Source organism: Plectrocnemia conspersa, unplaced genomic scaffold (genome assembly GCF_051122295.1).
Source record: "Plectrocnemia conspersa isolate PC_06_02 unplaced genomic scaffold, ASM5112229v1 ptg000008l, whole genome shotgun sequence".
NCBI classification, from domain to species: domain Eukaryota; kingdom Metazoa; phylum Arthropoda; class Insecta; order Trichoptera; family Polycentropodidae; genus Plectrocnemia; species Plectrocnemia conspersa.
This window is the reverse complement of record NW_028277172.1, coordinates 15,713,047-15,732,985: the sequence shown is the minus strand read 5'-3', so window position 1 is coordinate 15,732,985 and position 19,939 is coordinate 15,713,047. Positions and strand designations below refer to the sequence as shown.

Below are 19,939 nucleotides of genomic sequence, written 5' to 3'. Positions count from 1 at the left end.
TCTGTACATTCATATAATATATGAGCATACTTTTTAATTATGAACTCTTCGGAATTATTGTATTATAAATCATCTTTCAAGATTCTGCTCCTTCTTGCTGATTGCTTAATATAATATTGTTCCGAGATGTAAGTCCTTATTTATGTCGATCATATCATCATAACTGATTATCTTATATTATATTATATAAATTATACTCAGGAATCAAATACCATATTTTTTTATCACATGCCTTATATTTAATATATTATTATATTATTATTGTCTTTTGTATTTCATCTAAGCTATTTAAAAAATATATTTTGTGTATGCAATTTTTTATCAACTATAAAGATACTTTTTTCTATAAAAATTATGTACTTACAATAATATTTATGATATTATATATTACTTGTATCGTAATCGTTAAAAACTAAACGGAAAGTACACCAAAGTAATATAAACCAACCGCAAGCTATCTATATTATTTTATCAATGGAAAGTAGAATTTATTCATAATACATTTTACTAAATAAATATTTTGTGCTAAAAAATATAGTTGTTATTTATAATTTTTTCTGTTCTGATGCGTAAAAATAATATGTTGTGATTTATGAAATCATACAGTATGTTAGATATTATAATATAGATTAAATATTTTTATTAATATTTAAAAATATTAAAATAATTGCTAAATATATTTAGCAAATATTTTAATATTATTTAAATAGAATATATATGTATAATATATTTGTTTTATATATTGCATTATAATGAGCATTTTTTTATTTTTTTAAATTATTACCAAAATATTTTTTTTACCTAAGATGATCAAAAAAATAATAACAAAACCATACAGATTTATTTTTATCTATTCACACAAAATAAAAAAAAATTTCAAACTATTTTTCCATGCAATTTTTATACGAATCAAATAACTTTGTAATGAAATAAAATTAATTAAAATTATATTTATTTAATCATATAAGCCTATTGAACAAATTACAATGAGATTTTATGAAAAATATGTACATGATAGTGTATTTAAGTAAGTTTAGTACTTAAATTAACGCATAACAATAAAATAAATAAATTTTATTTTTATTAGCATATCATTGTGTTTATATATATTATATAGTTCAGTAAGCATCCTAGTAGGCAAAAGCAATATTAATTTAAAAATAAATATTTTGGTTAGTTTAACTTATGCAATGGCGAATTTATAATAATAAAGATTTTCTTTATTTAAAAATACCAATGTTTTACAAGCTTATTTAGATTATTAAAAATCCTATTGATATATGATTAAAAGATGATTCCTGAGTATTTTTCAATGCAATTTGATGGTACCATTATTCGACAAAGCAAATACTTTTCAATAAAAATAATTATCTGTATTTAATTATATAAACCATGTTTAATCATTATAATAAGTAATAAGTATATAATAAATTAGCTTTCTTTATAGATTGTTATTTCTAAAATAAACATTTTAAAAAGACATTCTATTAACACAATATTATCTACATAGTTATATATGTATATTAGTAACTAACTTTATTACTAGTTTTTCAATATTCATCAAATTTAATTTTAAAGTCATAATTAAAGTTAAACTAAATATTTATTAAAATGTATTTTATAAGATATTTATTAAAAGAAACCTAATTTTTAAATCATTTTCATCTAGGAAAAGTGGTTTGAGTCTATGCTATATAAAAATGTAAGATTAAATAATATAATTTTTCAGATGATATTTTTACCATATTTTAAATTTAAATATTTTTTGTTTATTGGATATTGATTAAATAATTACACACATACATTCACTATATATACAATCGAACAATTATAAATAATCACATACATGTTTCTATTCTATAAATTATTACAGTAAAATATAATTTTCATTCGTATCATATGCAATATTTCCAATCTAAATTTCTAATTGATAAGCTTATATTTTATCAGTCTAATTTTAATAGAAAAACGAAAACAATCAACAACTTAAATTTCTAACCAATCAATAATTTAAATGCGTATAAGAATTATAAATCAGGTAAGTACAACTTTTGTGACTTTTAGGCTTTACATACGATACGATCAACCGCCTGCTACAACTCTCACTGTATTTTTCAGCAAATCTGTAACTAACTCTGTCGTTTTTATGATTTTGTTTCCGAAATGATCTATCAAACCCATAGTTCCTTCGTAGATCGGAGTAAGATCAACTTTTATGGGCGTAGGTAGAGTGTTCTGATATGAGAACTCTGGTCTTTTTGTATTCGTTGGTTTAGGTCTAGGTTTCGGTCTGATTGTGGTTTGAACAACAGGATTTCTAGTTGTAGATCTGAAATTAGCCATATTTGTTTGAGTATGTCTGATTTTTGAAATGATCTATTGATTGGCATTACCTTGAAGAAGTGCTGCTGGATACTGATCTAATCGTCGGTCTCGTTTCTGACGGCGCTGCTTGTTCTTCGTCACCGAAGCGAGTCACAACTACTGGTTTTAGAGGTAGAGCTGGTGGAGGTTGCGCTGGTGGAGGTTGCGCTGGTTTGCTGTCTGAAATCATAATAATCGTTCAATTTACAACTTCTGGGCTGATTGTTAACATTTAGAGTGAAAAGAAAACACAATGGAATTGTCACATAATTAAGCTCCAAAAACGCTAGTGTAACATCCGATTTCATTACTAATGAGTTTTGTTGCATCTAAGCAATTTAATTATTTCATAAGATCGTATATATTACCTATCTGATTTATGTCATCTTTATCGAGAAAGTCTTCGAATCTCTTCGTAAGGTCTCCAGTTGGATCCCATCTAGATGCTAAACGCGACCATTCGTTGTTATGTTCTCCTTTGAGTCTTCTAAGGATCGCCAAAGCTGCATGCTTTTGTCTAGGACTGCATTTCGCGCATTTAGTTCTAAGAGCCTCTGGCAGAATACCTGAAACATAAGCATGAACGTCATTACAATAGTTAATATGTTATTACGCTTCTAATGACACAATCAATCGTTAAATTGTCATGATTAATATAAGTACGCACATTTCTGTATATGTAATGAAAAAAAAGTACGTTTCATATAAAATAATAAAATTATACATCGTTTTGTTGATTACATTATTATAATCAGTTGTTTGTCTGCATTCCTCGTTGAGCTCTCGATGGCGTAGAATGCAATATATAATTTCCAAACGTATACCTTTGACTATGTGTTTTCCCAGAGTTTTAATTGCTAGATACTTTCCACAGCACTATGCTTTTTCTTAATATTAACAATGAAAATTTAATAAAAACATGAGCAAATACAAAGAAAATTATATATGTTAATACACCCCATCTACGAAGGAACTTTGTAGATTTCTGTCGGTTACTCTTCAAACTATATGAAATTTACGGGACAATAGAGCAGTATTGTTCCTTTAAGAGTTTTTTTTACTTACCCATGAATGAATGTTTTGTATTTTCACGTTGTAATTAACTTTTATAAGACATAAAAAACTATCCAAAAATAATATTTAAGACGCAAATAAACAGAAAAGAGAACGAAATCCAATCTTTCAAGCAGGTGAAAAAACCTATAGAATTCCATTGTTGTTGGATTTGTGCAAACCAGGAAGCAATGCACCTGTCAACAGACTTATAATATGCTAGAAGATAAAATATGTATTTAAGCTCCTGCATAAATAACCCATGATTGGTCGTCAAAGACACGGGGAGGAGTATAATCGTCAATCTTCTCCTATTTCCCAAATAAGTCAAAATGCTGTATGTCAATAGGTAATATATATATTAACTAAAACTCTTTTTAAGTTCATAATGCATCTGTAATCGCTCTAAAACGACACGTGATTATACATGTAACGCACGATCCACCTGTCAAATTCGAAACGGCCGCGTCAGAAAAAACAAAGAGTCGGTAAAGTAGCAGGTCACTTAAACGGCTCATTTTCTTTGGCCATAACCGAATATGCTTCACTTATATTTACAATAATTGTCTTAGATCTATATTTAAATTTACATAACTAAAATACTTAATTTGAACGCATCGAACGCACTTATATCTGACCTTCGTCAATTGAATTACATATGCGAAATGCATTCTGTATTGTAACGTATGTGCAAATTATTATATTGCTCAGGCAAAAGGTATTTTGTATTGTAAAAATTCGCATTGAACGCGTAATTATTTTCTATTATAGTACTTTTTTGATGTTTCTAATTATAGTAAATATTCATCTTCAGGGCCAGAGGGAAAATGCGCTCGTTATTAAAACATAATATAAAGGATCGTCTTAATCTTCTTACTATGTTCTAATAATAAGGAAATCGTGATTTACTCCGTGTACGTGTGCGAATTTGTTTGATATGTATAAAGGCATTATATTATAATGACACAATAATAAAAAATAAATTATATGTAATTTAAACACGTATAAAAACATAAGTAAATGTTAATAAAAACAAGTTTTATAATTGTGTGAGAATTTTTATTATTCGAAGAACAAGGCGAAAAGTTTTTCACTTGAACGAATTATTTTTTTTTAAATCGTAGTCGAAAAATATTAGCTTATGGCCAATATCTAAATGTATTATATGTGCATTTACATATATACATATTAAAACAATTAAATGTTTAGAATGTCGGTGCCACGCTCAGAAACCAATGGTTATGAACTTTCCGCTACGTCACATGGTGCCTTGGTCGTAACGGATACGAAAGCGGCCAACAACATTTTACTAGATAAATACGTTTTAAAAACTATACTGGGTATATGTGAACGAGCGGTAGCGGGCGAGCGTTGGTCAAAACATTGAAAACATTTATATAAAGTAAAATATTGTTGCAAATTTATATTATATTCTTTTAAGTAGAATTTTTGCAGAGTTATTCATGGGGTGTTCACTGCTCTGACCAACGCTCACTCGATGCCGCTCATTCGCACCTAACCTGTTTAACTTTTAAAACTTATTTATGTAAAAAAAATGTTATTAGTCGCTTTTATAGCCGTCAGAGCCGAACCAGCAATGTGACGCAGTAGAGAATTCATAACTATTGGTTTCTGAGCGTTGCGCTGATACTCTAAATAAATACCAAATTTAACATATTTGTGTAACGATTATAAAATATTAAAATAAAAAATAAATTATGTACATAAATGTTTATAAAGAAAAAAAGACTTAAATTTTATTAAGAAAATAAAGTAAACCACAATTATTTCCGCTAGTACTTTAGAATGGTAAAAAACTAATGACCATGAACTGGGTGAAAAAATACAGATAAACTAATATTTAATATGAATTCTTATTGTTGTTATAATCTAAATATAAAAATAAACAATTAGTATGTAAAAAAAGCACTTTTTTATTGTAAATTATCTACATTTTTTACAGATAACATTACCTTATAAAACATATTCTTTGTATGAGTATATACATAATTCGCAAAGTGACTCTTTTTTTATAACTGATAGTGAAAGCAGTCTGGTTAAAGAAAATCAATTACAGACTAAAAATATGGTCATATAAACGGCAATTATGGCCAAATTTATGCATATATAAAGATGGGCGTCGCTCTCACTTTCGATTTTGCACTTTTTTTTCAATGTGAACAGCCAGTTTTGGTCTAAATTGATGTCGTTGACATCATATAAATTAATGCTAACGGCCGAAAGATAATATTTTTCGACCATTGACTAGTTCTAATTAAATTCACATTAAAATAAACGCCTTAGAGTGAACTATTATACAAATGTGCAATTTGTAGTATTTATGTAAGGAATTATGTAGATGTTTGATATGAGTCGTTTGATTATAAAATTGCTACTAAAAATAGAAGTATCCTCCTAGGCAACAAATAAAAAAAATTAATCGCATTTATGATAATCGAGAAAATAGTGTTATTCAGAGCAGGTAGCGGAATCCACATATTCCAGGCGTTTGAACCTGACCATAACAACTAGAATGTTTATTTATATATTATCTAATTAAAACAGATATTAAAAATTTACCCCAAATCACACATGATTAATTACAAGGTCGGAAAATAGGAGGTTCGTTGATTTCTTCCTATTTCGCCGATCACATATAATCTGGAGCTCGCTTTCGACATGGAGGTACACGAAAGTCAACTCTGCTAAATGGCTACAGACGACACCATCGGATTATAGAGAAGCAGCCGTTTCTAATTTGATCGTCAGATATGGTCCAGCTAAGACACAGAGGATCTCAACGACACATCACGCATCTATAATATATCATAATACACATTTATTGCACAAAGTTGTACGGCCGAAAAAACTGTTGTGCTAAACATCGACAGATTATTCATAACTTGTTTATTAAATTATTTTTATTTTTTATTATAGAACGTTGGACTCTGAAAAGCACTGAAAAGACTACTACTAAGTAAATGACAACAACAAGTAAGAAAATAGGAAATGAGGAATGTTTGAAATTTGAATGCTAATTATATTATTTGTTCATTATAATCTAGATTTTAGCATAATAAATAATTGATGTAATACATACGTTAGTAATACGTTAAGCTAGTGGTAATGTCGGTGACTAAAACCTAAAATACCTGGAATAAGAATCCCTTACTATCCATAGTGATTTTAATTTTAATCGTGTCTAGAATATCGTAATTAATGATTATTATATAAATTATAAATCCAATCCACCATAACATATTAGGTTTTCCTAGATTTTCCTAACCTAATGATGAATATCGCTATAAATAAATAAAATAAAATCAAGTTAGGTCACGCATATTAACTGTGAGCTGTAATAATATTTTATAATTAATAAAATAGATGATGCTAATAAACAGACTGATTTCAGCTTGGTGTCCCACTATTTATTTAGTAGTTGTTGATTGTGTTAGCCCCGTTGTAATTGAGCTAATGCCTGTAATAATATGATTGAAGATATATAATATTAGTTAAGCTTCCAAATTTTTATTAAATAAAACATTAAAAAAAGTTGTTATGTTTAGTGAAATACACCGTAGTACATTATTAAGAAAGTTGCTAAAAATATTTAAAACCTTTTCTCAAAAAAATTTTCAAATATAAATGCAGATAATTAACAAATCACCCTAAATTGATTTGCGTGACTATTTACTATGTTTTAATCGTTATATTTATTGTAACGAACAATTAAGACGTTTTATACAATATATAATGAGCGAAGGCATTGGTAGTGGTAAAGGTTCAACGTGTAGCGTGGATCTTCAGGAATGGTCTCAGCTGGTTGGGCTGGTGTTCAAGTACATGACTGAATTACAGCAGTTCCCCCAGATCGGCCGGCAAGTAGGGTCGATTTGGGTCGGGCGGCAAGATATAATTTCTCGCCGACCAACAAATTGTGAAGGCTTTCGGTTCGTGAATGAGCTCTCAAATGTCAAATTAATTTGTAGCGTTTTACGGACTATATATATACTATTCTTATTTACGTCATGGCATCTGATGTTCTTTATTTTCTGGTGACACATCTATATTTCGACTTAGAGCGATGATGCAATGTTTAATATTCAAAATCTTGATGTGTTTAATATTTGTTTGTTGGTTTACGATTCTGTGAACGATAAAAGCCAATTATATTATTCGGTGTCGAAATAATATCTCGATGATTTTCACTCGTCAGTGGCACTTAATCGGTAGTACACAAAAAACATTTTTATATTCTACAAAAAAATATATAAGATTGCAGCTTAGAGTTAGATACACATTTTTTTTAATAAATACTTTATTAAAGATATACTTCATATTTTTTGTAATTTTTAATAATATTGTTTAGATAAATAAGTGTTTTGATTAATTTTATAGTGGGGGACAAAAATAAAATTTCCATCTCTGTTAATAAGTTTGATACTGAATTATATTTTCATTTTTGTGAATAACCATTGAGATAATTTTAATATACTGCCACTGTTTTGAAATAATTTAAATTTAGAATTAAAATAATTACAGATATTATTATAAGAAATAAATTAATGGGTTATATCTAAATAATATTATGAGTGCAATGATATTGATAATGAAGATAAATTATCAAAATAAGATGATTTGAATAATAATTTGGTCTCTGGTCTTTAACCTATAGAGATCACATATGTGTTATTCATTAATTAACTGTTTAACAAATTTTATCTCAACACTCTTCTCTTATAGAACAACTAAATTTGGTTATAACTGAAAGAATTCTACAATTTCATTGTAGAGATTTACCATTTTCGCTTGCTAATGATTTTATTTAAAAAAATGATTTACCAACTTAACGTTAAATGACTTGATTTAAAGTAAATACATATATAATTCTATTGCTATAATAATGTAAAAGTATTGGATTTTTAAAAACATTTTTAACATGGTTTAGAAAACAAAGAAATATACATAAATATTAGTTGGAATCTATATCCATGTATAATATTATTAAAATTAGGTATTAAATTAGTTGTTAAAACATTGTTGTGTGTATGCCAGTTAACACCAAAAAACAAGTGCGAGATCAGGATCGGCGCTCTCCTTTTCCGACCGCTTAATAAAAAATTAAATAAAGCTCTTGACTTTGAATTTGATGCCCTCAAAACTTTCACTACACAAAAATTATTATTGAAATGTGACAATTATCGCACGATTTCATTTACCTCATTCTATAAAATGATTCTTCACATATTCGATAAAAAAACTACACTTTTGGGTGCGTCGTCGATAATATAATCGCAAATCTTTCTCTAATGTCACGTAAAAGATCTATGAAACGTTTCGAATGAAATGAAATTATCTAAGCAACTAATACATACATAGTTTTTTATAATCTAGTATGGCAAACAGATGTTTAAATCTTTATAGGTCGAAAATAAGGTTAGACAAGGATGCATTATCATTTAAGAGTGCATCGTCATGTTCTCAATAGATAGAAAATAAATTAAAACCTTTGATTCTCTGATGATATAACCCTTAGTGTAACTGTTGATGCAGAAATGAAATACATCGTAGATTATGTCAATAAAGAAAGCTTGATACTTGAGTAAGACTAAACTTATGGTATGGATATGCACTAAATGAGTTTGTTTACTTTATATCAAATCCCAACGATTTGTAGTTATGATTTGGAGATAATTAGGCGAATTGGTATGGTTAAAAGCATCATGGCATTACAATAAACACGAAGAAAAGACTCATCCAAACTTTTCTTAGTGTTATAGTTCCTATTCGGAACTGAAACGTGAACTGTCATAATTGGAGAGAACGTCTATGATACTACGCGTAGAAAGAAAGTCTTGTAATTTTTTGACCACATTGCAAAACCAGATCTAAACAATCTGAAGATGAATAAGGACAATTGGAAGATCTTATACAATATGGATTAACATTTTAATATGAGACTAAGATTATGACATTCTAGGACAAACTCGTAAAAATTATAGTTCAGGTGTATATTTTGACTGAAATATAATTATTTCAATTTAATAGCACTAACTGCAAGTATCTCATTAAGAATGATCGTTTATTTGATATGAAATTGTGACCCAAGAATTGCTGAGCATAAAACCAAAGAAACGGTTCATGGCGACAAACCTCGGACTGATAAATGTTTATCTCTCATGCTTCGCGCACCTAGTTATACTAAATCTGATTTATCTGCTTTTAATAGGCGTCGTACGCATTTTTTGTAAACTTTATGGCGTGGAAAATTATAATATGTACATTCAATGTTCAACATTCCTTGTAGAGTTTTGTGTGTCTAAAAAATGCGTTTTCATCTAAAGACCGTTGAATATTCAGTTGACAGGCGGCGCCAAAACATCCGGACTAGAAAGTAGATTAACGTCCAGGTCTAGACGTCGCCATCATTAATTTAAAATGGTGATTTGAATAAGATTAACTGATTGATGCCACGTTCCAAGGTCGTTATTCTTTGTATACATAAACAATAGCAATTTTATACTTATGGCAGTAATTCTTTTAGATCAAGATATGGATGACTGCGTAGAGGTTTTCCCGGCAACCATAAACGTATGCTGAATTTTAATAAAGTGCGAGCTAAGAATCATTAATATATTTTTTTAAGTAACTGTTTTAGAAATTGAACTTTAAAGTGATTCAACTATGTACAAGTGTAACTTTATAACATGTTTATAAATTCCTAATTAGAACATATAATATGACAGTTAGAGTGAGAGTATTATTTTTTACGACCTTGTATGAAAGTCGATCTGAATTATTTACTTGTGATTATAATACCTATCACTTTATAGCAGGGCTATAGAGTCGTTTAAAATTCTATCACCGACTCCAATTATTTTAACAATTTTCATAAGATTATTTTTTGCTAGCATATTTTTATAATATAAAAAATTAAGCGATTTAAAAAAATCATTAAGCAAAAAAAGGCCACGTCTTCCAAATTCACATTTATTGACGTATAATGATATATTTAAAAAAAAGTACGAAAAATAAATTTAATATAAAAGTATACATAACATACATTAAGTAAAATAAAATATTTATAATAAATAAAAAGATGTATTAAAATAGGGCTTGTTTAATTTTGCAAGTTTGACTAAATGAAATCTTTAATAATACTAATTCTAAATTTAATCTTAAAAAAATATTTACTTTTAATAAATTAGAATTTATGGCTGCTCTTAAATCAGATTTGATTATTAACGCGGAAAATAAACACTTTTCCGCGCACTTAACGCGCTAAAGAAAATTATATAAAGGAGTTGGGGTTGATTTTTTATGACTCCGATTCCTCCTAAAATACCACGACTCTAGTGTTACATATAATTTCTAGCAAAAATATTACGAAAAAGCTTACTTTTTTTATAAATAATCAATGTGTGAGGGATGATATAAATATATTTTTATCAGTATACAATTTTTTGTAAATGATAATCTATATATTTTTAACTGTTGAAATAAAGGCGACTAAATAACTATAGAATTTAAAGTTCAATAACCTTTTTATAGGACTTTGATAGCAATTTTGTCTTTTGTTGTTCTTTTTTAATTAACTTATAATTTTAATCTACGTATTATACATATGTATCTATACTTTTCACTAGCGTTTTCTAAATAAATTTTATATTTTATAAAACATGAAAGATTTCCCTTGAAGTTTTTAGTGTCAAGTTTGATAGTAGATAGCAAAACTGGCGTAAACAATAGCTTTATATGTGGTGTATATGATTTTGTCTCTCACCGCTACTTAACACAAACTTCATTGTAGGGTTGTGCATTTAAAGTTTTTTTTACAATCTGTTTTTTCATCTTGACATTCAGCAAAACTTGTGGTATTTATTAAATCTCAGCAATTGATCAGGATAATTATAAATCAATAATTTTCCTTTTTGTAATCGTTCATTCGATGTCTCCGTAATCAATTTATTGTCCAATCTTGTATTATCGAATTTTCCGTCATGCAATTTCCACTTTTTCCTTGACAATTTTCAAATCTTTGTGAATAAAAAAAATTGAGACATACCACGGAGTATCCAATATCACTTTATCATTCATAATATGCGTAATTCCATATTCACTAAAAATATGTTTTTTTTTTGCTTCAAAGTTTAGTTCGCTTTTATCAGAGTAATAGCAAGTGATTATAGATTAGTTTATAGAACAGATTGTCAAACATTTACATGTCAGCCTATAAGTATATAGCTCTTTATTAAAATTATAAAAAAATAATTATTTTCTTCAAATTTTAAATATTTTTTATTAATTCATATATAGTCAATGAAAGGTCATAATACTAATGGCTGCTTTTCATGCAAACATTAGAAAAGCGCCATTGATGGTTTTGAAACTAATCGCCTCACGAACAAGTTCGAAGTTGGTGAGTTTGTTTTGTATAAGGAATCTGGCCTAGAACTAGTACACAGACTTTCTAAGCAATGAGTTTGCCTTGAAAGCCGATTAATAACAATATGCAATACATAGATTTCGAATCATGTACAATAATCGCAATCGGTAAATATTTAAAATAATACTTTTAGAATCACGAAGGTACTTACGTTTCAGAGCTTTTCCTTCCGGCGAACATGGTTTCTCGTTAAGCAGACAGTCCACGTAGTTTTTCACCAGTCTTCTGTTGTCCAATATGGCCTCGATGTCCAAATAGTCGTATCTGGAATTGTAGTATCCTGATCCTTGTGCTTGGACGCCCATCCAAATGCTTAGCAAGCAAAAAAACGGTACTAAGGCCGCCTTCATTGCGTACTTTACAATAATGTTACTTTTGATTGTGTTGAAGAACTGACACTATTATTACGATCACATATTATTATTAGTAATGATTGTTTTGATCTGCAGAATCAGAATTTGGCACAAAATGGTTAGATTTTATTTTTATATTTCATATATGTATGTACTACTCTAGATACATCTGATTATTTTAAGTTGAGATTATAATTTTATATTAAAAAATTGTATTAAAATATTTTAGTTTAAAGTTAACTAAATTATCCAAATTCTATTTAAATTATTACTAGAATATTACATATGAATGTATATCTACTGTATTTTTAAACATATTTATTGATTGATTGTAAATCTTCTGTTGCAACATTAGTTATAATCGGGTAAACACAATCAACAACTATTAAGTAATCAATGTTTGTAATTATACACTATATTTTTATAGCTTACAATAAATATATGTCACTATGTCCGATTTTTCTTTAAATATTCATCTGCGTGATAAAGAAAAGCTAAGAAAAGTGAACAATATGTGACGATCCATCGAAATAAAAAATAATCACTATTTTTAAGCCCTTGAAACGCCTCGAATGTGTAATCAATTTATATAGATAGGTAGTATAAACTCAAAAGAAAACTGATCTAAAGATATGGACACAAACCAGTTTTTAATATCCTTGTAGGTATTTGAATATAAATTGAACTATATCATATTGACTGTGAGATACCGTAGATTTGCGGAAGTCTTCCGCAAATATAAGCTATAACGTAAATCTATACAATTATTATGTCAACGATTACTTATACATATATACCACAATCGATCACTGCTAATAAGACCATAAACCACCTTGTATTAATGTAAATGGACATAAATTATTAAACATCGCACAGTCTGGCAGTGTAAGGAAATTTTCTGCAATTGCAAAACTGAATTTTGCATAATCAACGTCTAATAGTCTCGAGGTTATTTATCTGTCTGTGTTGTTACTATGGTACAATCACATTAGTTTTACCGTATTATGCTTATATACATAGTGTTTTCACAATGTACCAGGTTCTATTCCTCAGAAAATATTTAAGCATACATTTTTTTTAAATTAAAATTTAATCAGTATCTTTGCCATATAAACAAACGTACTAATGATGAAAATCAGCAGTAGTCTATTGAACATTTGCAAGTGCTAATTATTTTCTTTCTCTCCTCAATAAGGAATGCCTATGATTCAAAAGAGTGAAAGTAAATAAGTAAACATTTTGATTTAGGCAAAGGTCGTTTTTGCGATTGGTACTGCCAAAAAAATGGTTGAAGTTAGGCAACGTGGAAGCATTACTGGCAAGCAGTGTCACAATAGTGCATGATGATTAAATTATGATGTAGTGCCATAATAGTGATCTCATCCTTTTGCATACATCTATATATATATATATGAAAAGATGTTTCAGACTTCAATTGTATGATAAACGATTAATATGACAATAGAAGTAGGGGAGTTATGATGGTTCAATGACTTTGCTGTGATGTTAAGAATATAAGAATCTGATCTTTAACAATTTGATTATATCCATTATAGCAATGGTTAATATTTTTGATAATAGAGTAATAAATTTTCACTTTTCAAGATCATTTTTTTTAGTAAATCTATCTATGAAAGGTGTTACATAAATTGTATTTCAGTAAGGGAAATATATTTTAAAACATTATTTACATATAATGTGATTATATTATATGTACATACATATGTAGGGACAACAATTAATAATGCTACATTACGACAGATTCCAGTTCAGAAGTAAAATTAAATTTTATAAAATCATTTGCATAATAAGTTTAGACGCAAACAAAGATATGTTATCTAATTGAAACAATTATTGCTTAGTATAAATGCTTAAAATTATCGTAGATCAGTAAGAAAGATAAATCTGATTCATAAATAATACATCTTCCATAAACTCATGGCGGCCGACATGTGCCACACAGACAAAAAAAATATTCATTCAATTCGTCGAGTTTTGTTTCAAAAAAAATATAACTAGCAATTCAGGCGTTAGTCACAGTCTCAGTCTCCGAAGAGTGATTTAACTGTTTCAACGTAGTCCGGATAAAAGAGCCTTTTCTTATGAAGATCCGGTGCACACAAGACGCTCGCAGAGATAACAACCTCAAATAGGACAGGGCACTCCATTAAAAAGGTGCAATTCCCTATCGACTCGATCAGAGACTGCAGTATATAGAGCTGCGCCTACGGAGACTAAGTCTCCAGAATACATTCCTGCACCAGAGGGGAACTACGACGCTACGTCCACGCCCTCTAGACACTAAGGAGCAGCAAAACCAGAGAGCCTGTGCCTGCTTTAATAAATACATAATATTTAAAAATATAACTTTAAAAAAGTATGTTTAAACTTAAATAACTTTAAATACTCATAAAAGTATATAAAGTATGGAATAGTTTATCGTTCATAAAGAGATTCTTGCGGTACTCCACTAGTAAAAAAATAGAATTATCAGTTCATACCACAAAAGTTCTTTTAACATATATTTTCTTGTTCGTCATGTTTTACAAATAATATTTATTTAATATTATATTATTATATATAATAACTGTCGGTCGCTCACTATCGTGAAGTACCGCAGCTAGTGTGTGTTTCATCTAGTAACATATATTAAGTTATGATTTTATCTAAAACTAAAGGGACGTCAATGGTCTTGCCACGTTAAATTCAATATATAATGATTGAAAGTTTGAAACACTACATTAAGTATCTAAAAATAATATTCAATGTTGAGTACTGGCATTATTTATGTGTAATAGGTTATTTCATAGTAACTGTCCAGCTTTGCCTGGGGCCAAATTTGAACGTCAAATATTAATTATAATTAACTATAGATGTATCGTAACGCACATTTTCAACGTAATGTAGATTTTTTACGATTCAATTAACCTATATAAAAGGAACACAATTGTACATAGAGAATTGCTAGCAATAATAAACACTTTTTATAATTTCCAAAAATAAATTGATACAGCTGTAAATCGTCTACAGACTTACAGTATATGAAAACTTTCTCTAATATCATAATTATATGAATTAGTTTGAATAATGTAAGCAAATATAGAAAATATATAAAGAGCGGCTACTTAAAGACACTGAAGTAAAAAAAAATAGTGAGACTATATAATAATAGCAATTAATAACTTTAAAACGTTACAGAAAGACACTCCAAGTAAATAATTATGGGATAAAACCGGCTTGTAAATATAAAAAGTTGATTGAAAGATTAACTTCCATATTTTTGAATGATATAAGACATTTTATAAATAGAGATGAAAATATACAAAATAATCTAAGTATAAAATAAGCTAGAATTTAACAGTTCTCTAAGTAATAATATGAAATTAAGTTGTACGAGAAAAAATATGATTTATTTATTCTACACCATGGTTTCCCAAACTATGTTCCGCGGAACACTGGTGTTCCGCGGATCCAAAATAGGTGTTCCGCGGAGTCTAAATAGATATTTCACAAAAATTTGGAGTGAATTAAAAAAATTGTTAGTCTTGCTAATACGTAAAAATTGTTCATAAATCTGATAAAAAAGCTTGAAACTATTGTAATTTATTGCGTTAAAACAGGATTGGGTGTATACTTTTGGAAATATAAATGATTTAAATAAAATGTGCATAAAAATGAATCGATTTTCTTGTACATTAATTTAGCCTGGTTGCTTACAATACAGATTTTTTTCCATTTTGACAAAAAAAAATATTACAGAATTTACATATTATTCAAAAACTACCCATGGATCTTTGGTTGAAAACAGGAAATTTGACAAAAGAAAGGCCAAATACTTCTACTGATACATCTATCATCGAAGAAGAAAATAATCCTAAAACTGAGAATACAACTGCTCAATAATTATGCCTGATATAAAAAAAATTGTAATTTAAGAACCCAAAATCATCAGAGTCATTAGGAGTTTTATTTATTTGAATTTTTATGTTTATGAAATAAATGATATTACTATTATGAATTACCCAACCTAAAAAATAAGCTAAGTGTTCCGCCAAAATTTTCGGATTTGCCAAGTGTTCCGTCGCTGAAAAAGTTTGGGAAACCCTGTTCTACACAATAAGAAAAATCAGGTATCCGAAAACATGCAAAGAAAATTCTGGCTTAAACGTTAGAGAAGGTAAGCAAATGTTTAACATTAATGAACAACTAACAATATGTTGAAGAGATCTTTAGCGATGATCGATGAAAATTGCCTCTACAGGCCTAATAATATTGAGGAAAGAAGTTGAAAGTGCATCCACAACATCTAAGAAAAAAAAACTGCAGATATTAAAAATAAATGGTATTTGACTGTTAGTTAAGTTATTAATTGACTATGATCCTAGAGTTACATTCTAGGATCATAATCAAACTAAGCTACCACTTGACAATTATATATTTTTTATTCTATGCTTTGACTTGATATAATTATATTTTATTTTCAATAAATATAATATTCTCTATATAATTAAAATTAATGGTCCTAATGAAAACATTTGAGTATTTAATTAAATAAGTGTTTTTTTAATGTATATAATGTGTTTGGAATCAGAACGCAATTAAAACACTTATATCAATTAACACTAATTTTCTAGTGCATGTTTAACATGTCTAAACAGTAAACTAAACGTTTACTAAATGTAAACTTCGTACACCCACTATTACTATAATACAACTATGATTATATAAAAAGTTTAATTATTTAACATACTTTTAGTGGCCTTTATTATTTAAAAGGTTACCAAACATATTGCACAATCCGATTACTAATAATGATCCGCTGCAAATAAATATTTACATAGCTAATAATATTGATCTATATAATTTTAAATGGTCCACAAACATTTTACACAACCTGTTTAATTAATTAACATACATTTAGTGACCCATATTTAAAAAAAAATGTTGGTAAACATTTGCACAACTTGATCTATACCGGTTTTTTTTTAAATGCATATATAAGTTACCAAAAAATATAATTATCATCTGCGATCGTTAAAAAATACATCATGAAATCTTTCAAAATTGATTACTTAATCTTCAATAATTCACGAAGGTCTTCATTTTTTCAATTTGAAAGTAAGCCTTTAGTTGCACGCTATAGAAATGTATTAGGTCAGCAAATTAATTATTTTCAGTGTGTCATAAAACTATTAATGATATGTTGTGATGAAATTGCGGAAATAAGACTTGGCACATGTCGTTAGAAATGACAGGAAGGTCACCTGTGTGAATTAAAGAGGAACGGAAAAGGCATAATGTCTAATGATGGAAGCGAGTCGCTGTTATAAGCACCTGTAGCTGTTTCTAGTTTAAGTGCAATGGTTATAGTGGGTCATCTCATGGATTTGATTTTGCAATATAATTATTTCAAGTTTATAACTGTACTAGATCGATGTTATTTAATTGTCTCTAATTATCGTTGAACGTTATAGATAAACTTGTATGTTACTTCTTAAGCAGTAGTTTCACCGAACATGAGAAAGTCGCTTGAGATACAAAAATATAGTGTTTGAAAGCTGCTCTATAAAATCAATGTCCCTGATTTTGAACGTTCGTGAACTCAACAAAGCATTTTATTTTATGGCCTTATATGTGTGTTATAATATGTTGAATTGATAGACTCAGTGATATTTCAAATTGGCCTAACTTTTTTACTATTTTAAATTCCTATATAATCAGTTTTAGGACTGCTCAAAGATGTACAAAGTAATGTAAATTAACGGTTGATCAGATTGCAAAAAGCTAATTAATCTCACGTAACTGTATATTATCACCATCAAGGGGTAACATACATAGTTATTTGAACTCAATAGCAAGCAACAAGTGTACTCAATATATATAACTATAAAAAATATATAACAGGTAATGAAAATTAAATATCATATCACAAGAAAAATATTTTGTGCAAAATTATATTGGCTTTTTCTTTTTCAATTTTCACTTATTATATACAATATATATAATTCATCGATCGAATTTTATCATCTAAAAGACTAATATTTATACTGTATATAAAATATCATTCAACCATAGAAATGTATCCGTTTTAGATTTAACCGATTTCTACTGTACAAACATGTGTAATATAATACTTATGCATACACAGTTATGTGAACATAAATACCAGAACATATACAAAAGGAGAAATCCCTTTATGTTAAAAAGCACACTTATTCGAATACACTTCACGGATGTTGACGAATTATCACAGCATCACTTTCGGCAACACCACTTTCACTCTCGACACTATATGTATACAAAGGTGTAAAAATGTGTTTTATAAAAACTTTGCTTATCAGAGCAAAGCCTTATGTGACACAATATAATGTATAATATATCTTAGTGTAAAATATTCTAAATTTTATTATAAGGAAGCACAGGGATTTTAAAATCAATTATTAAATAAGCGTAAATTGATCTAACTAATAATTTTATAGAAAGTTTAAAGTTATATGTTTATATTATTTTCAAGCTCTAATAAACAATTTTTGAAATATATAAACACTCATTAGGCGTTTCGCAATGTTGTGATAATAAATAATACGTTATTATTATTTTTTGCGTCATAAATATATGTTATTGTTTATACTTGTTATTGTTTATTGATCGATTTTTAGTCAATGTTTCCTACACACGCGGCCAACTATGGTGGCAGTCGCTCCGCAACTGGCATTCATTGTCACTGCATTGGCATTTTAACCGTAATACTACAAGTTTAACGAACGGCATGTGTATTTAGTATCATAGTAATTCATATATATATATATTTTATTAAGCAACTATTTACTTTATATAATAATAATCGATATCGAAAGTAATTGAAAGTAAATATAAAAAAAAGTCATAAGTGGAGTACATACGTATATTTTGTTCAAAATAATATAAAAAAATTTGTCTAAAATATTTGAGGGACTTTGGAATTATTTATTCATAAATAATGATATTTCTAAAAAGTTTAATTAAGTAATAAAAACAAATCTGAAAATACTTAAAATTATTAATTACTTAAATGTGTATATTAATAACCTTCAATAAAATACAAATTTTATTAATAAAGTAAAAAAATTATAAATCACAAATGACTTGATATTTATTAACACCGATAACTTAATATAAATTTATGTAATATTGATCTTGTGAGATTCTTAAAATAAAATATTCAAGTACCACTTTTACTTTCACGTGAAATAAACTCTCACTTTGTTGAAATTTTCAAGATTTTTTCCTAGCGATTTTAAAACATGAATCATAAAAATAATATTATTTATGATTATACAATATATGAATATACTTATACTTGCTTTCCTATAAAACTGGGAAATATTTTTAAATACAATAAATAAATACCAAAATATTATCTTTTTCAGGTCATCGTAAATAATGAACTATTTTAATTTATATAACAAGTTATTTAAATCATCATGAAAAATAATCAATATTGTGGTTATATAATACAAGATTTAATATTTTCTGTAATTTATATATCATAAAAAATTGAATAGATTTAGAGTGCCCTAGAGGGTCGCGATCGCGTCCCTATTCTTGCCCATTATCACCAGGTCGTAAGCGCTTGAGAAGACTCGCACGAACCATCCAGCTTCTTAACGAGCTTGTAAAACATGAAACATATTTTCGGCGATAGGTATGAGGAACTAAAAAAATGTGGGGTGGTGCTAATCTA

The 19,939-nt window shown here is 27.9% G+C and overlaps 1 protein-coding gene across 2 annotated transcripts; it reads right to left on the bottom strand.

Annotated features, from left to right (window-relative positions):
• Positions 1 to 1,746: 1,746 nt before the first annotated feature.
• LOC148233128 (uncharacterized) lies at positions 1,747 to 18,936 on the bottom strand. 2 transcript variants are annotated; one of them, XM_088190617.1, is made up of 6 exons: positions 18,848 to 18,889; positions 18,383 to 18,504; positions 12,015 to 12,306; positions 2,733 to 2,930; positions 2,394 to 2,544; positions 1,747 to 2,329 (listed from the first exon to the last, which is right to left on the bottom strand). In XM_088190617.1, the coding sequence occupies exons 3-6, from the start codon at positions 12,211 to 12,213 to the stop codon at positions 2,083 to 2,085; spliced, it is 795 nt and encodes a 264-aa protein (XP_088046743.1). In that variant the 5' UTR covers positions 12,214 to 12,306; positions 18,383 to 18,504; positions 18,848 to 18,889; the 3' UTR covers positions 1,747 to 2,082. The 2 variants fall into 2 exon arrangements, with proteins under 2 accessions (XP_088046743.1, XP_088046742.1); XM_088190616.1 differs by lacking the exon at positions 18,383 to 18,504 and having other exon boundaries at positions 18,848 to 18,936.
• Between the last annotated feature and the right edge of the window lie 1,003 nt (positions 18,937 to 19,939).